The sequence below is a fragment of the Augochlora pura genome, chromosome 6, assembly GCF_028453695.1.
Source record: "Augochlora pura isolate Apur16 chromosome 6, APUR_v2.2.1, whole genome shotgun sequence".
NCBI lineage: Eukaryota > Metazoa > Arthropoda > Insecta > Hymenoptera > Halictidae > Augochlora > Augochlora pura.
The window spans coordinates 23,559,199-23,569,855 of record NC_135777.1 but is presented as its reverse complement, the minus strand read 5'-3'; the positions used below and the strand labels follow the sequence as shown (position 1 = coordinate 23,569,855).

The 10,657-nt window shown below is 32.7% G+C and overlaps 4 protein-coding genes across 4 annotated transcripts; 3 read left to right on the top strand and 1 right to left on the bottom strand.

The window, feature by feature from the left end:
• The first annotated feature begins 28 nt into the window (after positions 1-28).
• Spt-i (serine palmitoyltransferase subunit I) lies at positions 29-2,028 on the top strand. The gene is made up of 2 exons (XM_078183624.1): positions 29-1,265; positions 1,350-2,028. The coding sequence occupies exons 1-2, from the start codon at positions 365-367 to the stop codon at positions 1,871-1,873; spliced, it is 1,425 nt and encodes a 474-aa protein (XP_078039750.1). The 5' UTR covers positions 29-364; the 3' UTR covers positions 1,874-2,028.
• Positions 2,029-2,221: 193 nt separating this feature from the next.
• On the top strand, positions 2,222-4,778 carry Rplp0 (ribosomal protein LP0). The gene is made up of 5 exons (XM_078183113.1): positions 2,222-2,273; positions 2,733-2,820; positions 2,911-3,321; positions 3,466-3,810; positions 4,503-4,778. The coding sequence occupies exons 2-5, from the start codon at positions 2,767-2,769 to the stop codon at positions 4,644-4,646; spliced, it is 954 nt and encodes a 317-aa protein (XP_078039239.1). The 5' UTR covers positions 2,222-2,273; positions 2,733-2,766; the 3' UTR covers positions 4,647-4,778.
• A 429-nt stretch (positions 4,779-5,207) lies between these two features.
• On the top strand, positions 5,208-9,799 carry Gclc (glutamate--cysteine ligase). The gene is made up of 9 exons (XM_078183071.1): positions 5,208-5,591; positions 6,240-6,349; positions 6,518-6,703; positions 6,780-6,952; positions 7,055-7,269; positions 7,379-7,747; positions 7,816-8,163; positions 8,247-8,428; positions 8,519-9,799. The coding sequence occupies exons 1-9, from the start codon at positions 5,442-5,444 to the stop codon at positions 8,697-8,699; spliced, it is 1,914 nt and encodes a 637-aa protein (XP_078039197.1). The 5' UTR covers positions 5,208-5,441; the 3' UTR covers positions 8,700-9,799.
• Positions 9,393-10,462, bottom strand: Mpv17 (Mitochondrial inner membrane protein MPV17). The gene is made up of 4 exons (XM_078183128.1): positions 10,168-10,462; positions 9,964-10,079; positions 9,657-9,878; positions 9,393-9,592 (listed from the first exon to the last, which is right to left on the bottom strand). The coding sequence occupies exons 1-4, from the start codon at positions 10,238-10,240 to the stop codon at positions 9,461-9,463; spliced, it is 543 nt and encodes a 180-aa protein (XP_078039254.1). The 5' UTR covers positions 10,241-10,462; the 3' UTR covers positions 9,393-9,460.
• Positions 10,463-10,657: the final 195 nt, after the last annotated feature.

The window sequence follows — 10,657 nt, the reverse complement described above, 5'->3', positions numbered from 1 at the left end:
CCGGGTGCTGCCATCTGGTCCTGCGGTGAAAAAAGGTGACTGCAGTAACTAGGCTAGGCTGAGTTTATCTAGTATTCGCTTAAGTAGTACATATTCGATATCATGAGGTTCAAGGTTTCGTAGTACCTGGTGATGTGTCTTTTCTTTTGATTAATATTACTAATCCATGTAATTTAAGTAAATAAGATGTTTTCTTAACGTTATAAATTTTACGTGAACCGATCGCACAAGTTGTACATACATAGGTATTAGCGTAATATTGTCGAAGCGAACGTGTATAAAATAATACATGAAGTGATTGATTTTACTAATTTACGAAACAAATAGAAACAGGGTACAAAGAATATCATATAAACAAAAAATCATGAGCACAAAGTTTATATTTATCGAATCGAGAGACATTTTAAGTACGATACCCCAGTATCATACACTGATAGGAGCGTTCTTGGTCTTCTGGTTTATTTGGTTTATTGCTAAGAGGCGGTACAACAGACATGAAAGAATTCCGACAGAAGAGGAAGTTCAGAAGAAACTCTCTGAGTGGAATCCTGAGCCGCTTATAACCAATCCGCAAATGTCTCATCCGTCTTTAAATCCGAGATGCGTTACATCAAGAATTGGCAAAAGAATAGTGGTCAATGGCAAGGATTGTTTAAATTTAGGCACACATAATTATTTGGGTTTTATGGAAAATGAGGATATAGAGAAAGCAGCGACAGCAGCGGTAAGGAAATATGGAGTTGGTTCCTGCGGTCCTCGTGGATTTTATGGTACCGTAGATGTACATCTTGAATTAGAAGAACGTTTAGCGAACTACACAGACACAGAAGAAGCTGTGGTATACTCGTACGGATTTAGTACAATAGCGTCTGCGATAGCAGCATACTGTAAGCGTAGAGACCTTATATTTGCAGATGAGAACATAAATTTTGCCATACAGAAAGGTCTAGACGCGTCTAGAGTCAATGTTAAATATTTTAAACACAACGATGCCAATGATCTCCACGATTTATTAAAGAAACAAGCAAAGCTTGATGAGCAAAATCCCGTTAAAGCAAACAAGGTGAAACGCTTTTTAATAATAGAAGGTATTTATGCAAATACGGGACAAATTTGCCCGTTACCAGATTTCTTGGCACTTTGTAAGAAATATAAATTACGAATATTTATCGATGAGTCAATATCATTTGGCACCCTTGGTGCACATGGAAAAGGGGTGACAGAATATTTTAATATTCCCATAAACGAAATTGATATGATTATGGGTAAGTATTCCCGAATGTGAATTCATTGTATTATAGTCGGATATCTTAATGTATTCTTATTTGAAATGTTTATGTAAATTTCAGGATCTTTAGAGTTGGCAATAGGATCCATTGGTGGATTTTGTGTTGGCACATCCTTTGTTATTGAACACCAACGCTTGTCCGGACTTGGGTATTGTTTTTCAGCATCTCTACCTCCACTTTTAACATCTGCTGCTATCACATCTCTAGACATTATGAAAAATAATCCGCAAATGTTTGACCTGCTGAAAGAAAATTGTATAACCATGAATAATGGACTTCAAGAAATCCAATGTTTAGAGTGTACGAGCTTTCCAGGCTCGCCGGTAAAACACGTCTATTTGAAACAACGATTAAGTCATATTACAGAAGAAGCGTTACTTTCTGCGATCTCTAAGAGATGTATTGAAAATAATTTAGCTATCATAATGCCCGTGTATTTGCAAATAGAAAAGAAATTACCAAGACCTAGTCTGAAAATTTGTATATCTACACTTCTAAATAAAAATGATATCGATTTTGCACTAAATGTATTAAAGAAATGTACCGAGGAAGTTCTGTCTTCTACAAGTTGCACAAATGCATAAGATCTCTCACCGATTGTACAAGCAACGAATTTTTCTATTTTACAAATATTTTATTTCTTATTTCATATCATGCTGTTTTCACACAATTACAATGTATTCTATAATGTATTAATAGTTTAAAAAACAAATAAATACAAAGTACAAATCAAAACGTATACATAGAATTATAATTTATTTCTTCTAATAATTCTTTATAATTTTATTATAATCTATATTTAATTTGAAAACATTAATCGAATTATCGAAATTCACGACACGTACAGTACATAGAACACAAATTATATTTTGAAATTCAAAAAATTTCGCGGTTCTATGACGAACTTCCTGTAACATGGCCGTTAGAGTTACGAAGAAGATGACTTCCTCTTTCTTCTTCATTGTATCTACAAAGGTTGCCGCGGTGAGTAAAACCGATTCTGGCATTTTTGTCAAAATCTCAGTAAAAACTCGTATTTTGTATTCAATAACCACTTAACAATATTAATCATGTTTCATTATATAAATAGAAGAAAAAAATTATGAAATATCTTTGGTATTTCTTTGATAAAACTTAAAATAAACCTTCCGTAAGGTTAGCTCTCCATGTGTTCATCACATGAAATTACTTGTGCTTTATCGATGCTTTTGTGATGAACAAAAAGTTGTAAAATTTATAAGTAAATGCAACAGTAACTTCATGATGATAAAATTACGCGTCCGATAAGCCGAGAACCACACAGAAGCTAGAAATAGCTGAACCCATCTGTGTGCGGTTTAGAAGATTATAAATCGCATGTGTGCAGTCTGATCACAGCTTCGCATATAATTATTGCGTCGATTTTATCGAACTGTATTCTAACGAATTTGTTTATCTTTTTAGTTCTTAAACTCTTCGGTATCCCTACATACACAAGATGGGTAGGGAGGACAAGGCAACATGGAAGTCGAACTACTTCACCAAGCTTGTTGTACGTATTTTATATCAGCACATCTGCACCATCGAAAAATATACTTTATAACAATTTTTTTTTTTATAACAATTACATTTTTTTTTATAGCAACTTTTGGATGACTATCCTAAATGTTTCATTGTGGGTGCCGACAATGTGGGCTCTAAACAAATGCAACAAATTCGTATGTCCCTTCGTGGAAATGCTGTTGTATTGATGGGAAAGAATACAATGATGAGAAAGGCCATACGTGGTCACATTGAACGTAATGCAGCATTAGAAAAGCTCCTGTCACATATTCGTGGCAATGTTGGCTTTGTTTTCACTCGTGGGGACCTAATTGAAGTAAGAGACAAACTTTTGGAAAATAAGGTCAGAGCTCCAGCTAGAGCAGGTGCTATTGCGCCACTGAGCGTTATTATTCCTGCTCAAAACACTGGGCTTGGACCCGAAAAAACATCATTCTTCCAAGCTTTGAGTATTCCGACAAAGATTTCCAAGGGTACTATTGAAATTGTGGTATGTATATAATATATCTTATACTTTGTTAATATAATTAAACTTCAAATATGCAATTGTATTTTTATGTGAATTAATTTGATATTGCTATTGTCATATCAGAAACGTACAATTGATATTTCATTACTTTTTTTTTTTTCTTAGAATGACGTACACATTTTGAAACCAGGTGACAAGGTAGGAGCATCAGAAGCTACTCTTCTGAACATGTTGAACATATCTCCGTTCTCATATGGTTTAATTGTGGAACAAGTTTATGATTCCGGTACCATTTTCGCCCCTGAAATTCTGGACATCAAGCCAGAAGATCTTCTCGAAAAATTCATGAGTGGAGTTGCAAATTTGGCTTCAGTATGTTTAGCTATTAACTATCCAACAGTAGCAAGTGCTCCACACAGCATTATCAATGGATTTAAGAATCTGTTGGCTATTGCTGCTGTAACTGAAGTCGAATTTGCTGAAGCTGCTACAATCAAGGAGTACATCAAAGTACGTTTATATATGTTGCTTAATATTTATAATTCTATTAATATGACCAATCAGATTTTTCTAGGTATAGACGTTTTCGAGATTTTAAAATGAATTTTGTATTTTTTTTTTTTGATGGAATTATACATTTCCACTTAGCCAGATTTTTACGCGACTCCAAAACGAATTCTTTAACCAATCATTTGCTTAGCTGAATAGTTGCAAGATTTTCCTCGTATATATAACTAAGATTCATGCGAGTAAACAGTACTATCTTGTAGTCATTCAACAAAGGTAGAATTTAAAGAATCATAAATAATCTTGGAAGGCCAACATTATAGACCAATGAATTCGTCTTGAAATGAGCCAGCTAAATGAAAATGTATAGTTGTATTTTGAAAGACAAGGTCGCCTTAAGATCTTGGAAACGCCTACGCTTGGACACATTTTTTTTCAATAAGGAATAGTTTAGAAAATGATTGCATGGATATATTAAAATACATATGTATGTCATCCCGCACAAAGTGATGACAACAGTTACCGTCTTAAATTTCTGTGCACGGTGTCAGAGCTAGAAATAGCAGAACCTACTGACACTTCAGAATTTTATGTTGATAAATGCTTTAGAAGCGGTCTGATATCGGGCATAAATACTATAAGCTGTGCAAATTATTGTTACGCTTGTAAAATAACGATTACTAACGTTTTTATAGGATCCGAGCAAATTTGCTTCAGCTGCTGTTACTGCGGCACCGGTTGCTGCTGCTGCGGAAACACCAGCCGCTGAAAAGAAGGAGGAGAAGAAGGAGGACTCCGAATCCGAAGACGAAGACATGGGATTCGCTTTGTTCGATTAAAAAAATTACGTGTATTTATACATGTATATACAAGGTTCAATGTGACCACACATGACCATAATCGAGTCATGTTTTTACAAGCTGAATATGAAAAACATACATACTTGTAATAAAACAATCTTTTAATATCAATGATAAACAAATTTAATTATCCTCAAGTGTCTTACCCTATTGCACCATTTTTCGCTTCAATGATTTAACGTTGTGTCATAACATGTAGTGAGTTGCTATTTTACAGATAATTTATAGAGATTAGATACTCCTGCAATCGAATCTGATAAGTCAATCGATGCACAAAATCGGCTTTTTGAAATATAAGTTCTTTTTTTTCTAAGTTGAAAACACGAATATATTCATTGTTTACATTTGTTATTAAATTGATAGACTATAAATTCTCGGTAGAAAGGGATTCGACGATTGTAACGTAAGAGATGACTAATTGATTGCTCCAGGTTGTCACACCAGATGACTATTAATCTTTCAAATTAATATCTCGGGATACAAGTATCGTTACAACGCGATAGTAGGAGGTATGGTTACCTTGTATTTATACATCATTGAAAAGTAACAGAAGAGTAGTTCGTAGAAGTGCACCTAGTTGGTATTGGTTGGTATGTATATAAAGCGTCGGTAGTGCTATGTTTCATTTCATTCTGAAATGTTGGGTGATTTCGTAAACACAAGTTACATTGTGCCTCGGTGTACCTTAACATAACTCTGAGCGTGCCGATTTTGTAGAAAATTTCGTTTCAAGCATAAAGGTTTGAAAAATTATACTGGCTAACCTATACAAATATGGGTCTACTCTCCGAAGGAAATCCTTTAAGTTGGGAAGAAACGAAAAATCTTGGCGATCATGTGCGAAAACATGGGATTATACAATTTATTAACTTGTACAAAAGACTCAGAGATCGTCAAGGTGATGTGTTGAAATGGGGCGACGAGGTAATATACATTTGCCGATTTTTCTTACTCATGCTTGTTTAGAAACTTGTCTTTGAACATGTCATATTACAGTTTCTGCATATAACTATGTACACATTATGAAATATATTGCAAACTGTATTTCTCGCAATCGGTATCATAAGTGAAAGTTGTACAATATTAATTTGAATCAAATCTCAAAATAATGGTGAAGTAAACAATGAATGTTTACGTATAAAATTTATTTTTTCAATGAACAAAATATTACAGTTTTTTTATTGTGGCATAATAGAAGAATTATATACTTCACATTGAGAATTATTGATTTATGTATTGATTGTGTCTGTAAAAACATTCTTTTTTCATTACTTTGTAGTATCAACCTATTGTTTCATGGTATTGATTGAATTAATCAATGAATGTTGTCAGCAATTGTAGTTTATGGGCCACGATTGTTATGACCTTGTGGTTTTTTTCAATTATACTTCAATGCTTGCTGATACATGAGTCAACACTTTTAGTTAGGTTACTATCTAAGTCTGATATGTCATTAGATACTTATGACTGTCAAGATTATTAGAAAATCCTCTAAGTGACATCTCATCTAAACACTAAACACTTCAAACCAATTTTTTATTGTACCTATGTCTATTTTTTGTTTTCATATAGGTGGAATATATGTTAATAAAATTTGATGATGAGGCAAAAACTGCTAAACTCAGTTTAAGAGCAGAGGAAATATTGAAAACTTTAAATGAAAAAGAATACAGTGATCCAGAGTAAGTGTTTCTCCCTATTCTTTGAGCAAAACACTAAAGTTATAAATATCATTAAGAAGATATTATGATAATATAAACATTTTATTTGAAATAGTTGTGGTTACAAAATACTTTTAAATATCTAATACAAGCAGATTCATATTCCTCTAATACACATTTCCTTTACAGAAACATTAAATCTTTATGGAGACCTGAATATGGTGCTTATATGGTAGAAGGAACACCGGGAAAACCATATGGTGGACTACTGTTTCATTTTAATGTTGTTGAAGCTAACATGAGATATAGAAGGCAAGAAGCTTCGAAATTACTGAAACCTAATGAAGTTCTAATGTCTTTGACCAATTTCCCAAGGTGTGTCAAGATGTTATTATATTGTTAAACATTAAACAATAGGAAGCAATTTAACTATTTATATTTTTCTTTACAGATCAGGAGCCCCTGATTTCACAGATCCACCTACACAGCCAACTCCAAATTCTGGTGTATCAAGAAGTTTATTTTTTCCGGATGATGCTATATACCCAGGTCATCCGCGATTCAAAACATTAACAAGGAATATAAGACAACGACGTGGAGAGAAAGTGGCTATAAATATTCCTAGTTTGTATTCATTGCTATCTACTATTTGCATGATATAAAGCATAATAATGTTTTTTGTCAAATGAACGAAATTATCGTTTAGAATGAAATGTTTGTTTACAGTATATAAGGATAAAAATGTTCCAAGTCCTTTTAAAGAAGATTTTGGAAATTTGATTGAAAGTGAATCTAGTAATGCTGCAAAAGAAGATCATATTTATATGGATGCAATGGGATTTGGTATGGGATGCTGTTGCTTGCAGCTCACTTTTCAAGCTTGTAATATAGAAGAAGCTAGGACATTGTATGATCAATTAACACCTTTGTGTCCAATAATGGTAGGTACCACACCATATGTTATTAATGTATTATATGCAATTACACAACCATGTGGCTAGCATATTTTTTCGCGTAAACGTTACAGAACATTTATTTAATATTCGACAGTTGGCTTTGACCGCTGCCAGCCCATTTTATCGAGGATATATAAGCGATGTAGATTGTCGATGGAATGTGATATCGTGTTCCGTTGACTGCAGAACACAGGAAGAACGCGGTTTGAAACCTCTGAAGGAGAACAAATTTAGAATTAGTAAATCTAGATACGACTCAATCGACTCGTATCTTAGCGACCAAGGAGAGAAGTATAATGACGTTCCTTTAATGTACGATCACGAAATATACAAACAACTGATGGATAATGGAATTGACAAATTATTAGCGCAACATATAGCCCATTTATTTATTAGAGACACTGTATCCTTGTTTTCTGAGAAAGTATATCAAAATGATGAAGAAGATACTGATCACTTTGAAGTAATTATCATTTAATACCGCTAATCGATCCTGCGTCATTCAATAAACATTCAAATATGAAATTTCAGAATATTCAATCTACCAATTGGCAAACAATGCGATTTAAGCCTCCTCCACCAAATTCTTCTATAGGGTGGCGTGTTGAATTTCGACCGTGCGAGGCGCAAATTACCGATTTCGAAAACGCCGCAATAGTTTGTTTTATTGTCCTTCTTACAAGAGTTATCTTAAGTTACAAATTAAACTTATTGATACCAATTAGTAAAGTTGATAAAAATATGGCTAGAGCACAAAGGAGAGATGCGATCAAGAGAGAAAGATTTTGGTTCCGACGAGATATCACATCGGACACGAAAAACGAAGACGGTCAACCAGAATATGCAGAATATACCATTGGTGAAATTATCAATGGAAAGGTAAACCAGTTCTTTTCTATTGAATAGACGAAATTGTATGGTTTCGTGCGAAATTAAATGAATGTACATACTTGGCTTTTTAGGATGACGTGTTTCCTGGTTTAGTACCATTGGTAAATTCATATTTGGCTAGTATGGATGTAGATGTTGACACTCACTGTTCCATACAAGCATATATGCAATTAATACAAAAGAGAGCTTCTGGAGAATTATTAACAACTGCTGCATGGTTGAGGAAGGAAGTTATTTCACATCCAGAGTACAAGCAAGTATTTTTTATTACTCTATACATGAACAGAAAATAATAAAGCCTGTTGCTAAATTGTTACGTAATAATTATGTTATTTAATTGTAGAAACGACTCTGTAATAACGCAACGTATTAATTATGATTTACTTAAGAAAATACAGAAGATTGTATCGAATGAGATATCGTGTCCAGAGTTACACGGGACGTGTATATCGTCTAAAACTAACGAAACAATACCTGCGGCTGTTGCAAAAGCGGAAAAGGTTCCATTGACTATTAATCATTAATAATTTAATACGCTTATGTAGACTGTATTAATTCGGATAAAATTTTAGTTTATTTGATTACACTACGAATATTTTGCATACTTAGTGTGAATAATTAATACTCTTACATAGATACTTAACGGTTGTTACTTGCATTCAATAACTAAAAAAACTTGTAAATAATTACATTCCAAGGAACAATTTTATTTTGTAGCATTTTAAAGTGCAACTATTTGTGAGGACGTTTACATAGCGTGTGATTAAAAAGTTCCAAAACTGTAGTTTTAGAAAGATTTGGGGAGACACTCTATCTTCTTAATGTCTATATCTGACGTCTCAAAATGGCATCTACTTAATCGTTTTTCATTTTGAGAAACAAAAGGAATCGGCTGGAGTTTGATCTCGTGAATATGTTTAATTGCAGAACAATTGACTATGTTATAGAAATGTGGCATTTAGATATGTATTATCCGTGTTTCTTATCCCAAATTATCAACAGATTGTACAATTCTGTAACTTTTATTTTACATTTAAAACTTAAACAAAGATGATCACCTTGTATGGTTTGTATGTATATATAGTTATACATTATTTTTTTACAATACTATTACCACACCATTCATAATGAATGTCATTGTTTGTATGATTGTGAAAAAATAGTTATTAATCACTACATTACATGGCATTTTTGAGGTATACATTTTGAAAAAGAACAAATATTTATATTATAAGAAATAAACTATATTGTACTCATGCATAACAGTTTTCATTATTTGATACTCTTATTCTTGCTTTTTTATACTAGTTTTATAAGAAATATAGGTGTTCCATAGCAGGGCTATCGATTGTACAACCAAGACTTGGTATTGCAGGGGTACAAAATAGAAGTTACATAATTGTACCATAGGCCACACCTGAAAGAAACATTGTAATTATTGATTCTTGGACATACATACAAAATAAAATTATAAACGTTACCTTATAGTTAGTCCTTAAAATATCAAAATATTCGTTTTGCAATTTAGCTTTTAAATGTTCCACATCATTTCCTTGCAAAATACCAATTACAGATAATAAGACAAAAATAAATGTTGGCGCAAATAGTAGTTGATCACAGCATACTTTCTTTAATACTATAATTCCTCCCTTAGAACCAATGTATCTATCTAATATTCCATACCAAGTACGCGTTGCTGGACCCTGTTGTGCGATTTGATATTAATAAAATTTTATAAAACAATACAAACCGTTGGAATAAGGATGTTTTTGCAGTAAAATTACTCACAGCAATACAAAAACCTATACATGCAAATTGTGCTGTACGTTTATAGTCTAATTCTCTAAATGTTTTCCGTTCAATTAAGTTTTGTGCAATCTCGTCTCCTAATGCCATTAATATACCTGTTCATTCCAAAGTGTAAATGTTAGTATTAACTACGAATAAATAATGTGACACTAAATTTTGTATCTTATATGCATATAGATTTACCAGCTTGAACAGCTTGGGTCCTAAATGGATATTTTGTTAATACCCTTTGATATAATTTTATAATACTTCGCATGTTTGTAATTAATAGGATAACCAAAAGTTCACGTAATAATACATTTAACGTATATACATACGCGAGCTTCCACTGATTTAATATTTAATAAAAATCACCGACATTGTAAACACACATTTTATAAGAAAACGCATGAACTATGAATACATACGTGCAATGTAGGTATTTGACATGCATGCATTTACATATACAGACATACACAGCGTAGAATTCCGTTCGAGATGCGCAGCACGTGTGTTATTCAATATGGAATTAATCACTTACATATTTCAAGTCATAAAATTCATACATGACACATAGATCGATCAACATTTTTAACATACCCCATACGTGTTAAACATAAGAATTTCTCAATGATAACATATCGTTTTTCACGATAAACGAAATTTAAAATATTTTCTTTCTATACAATGAAGA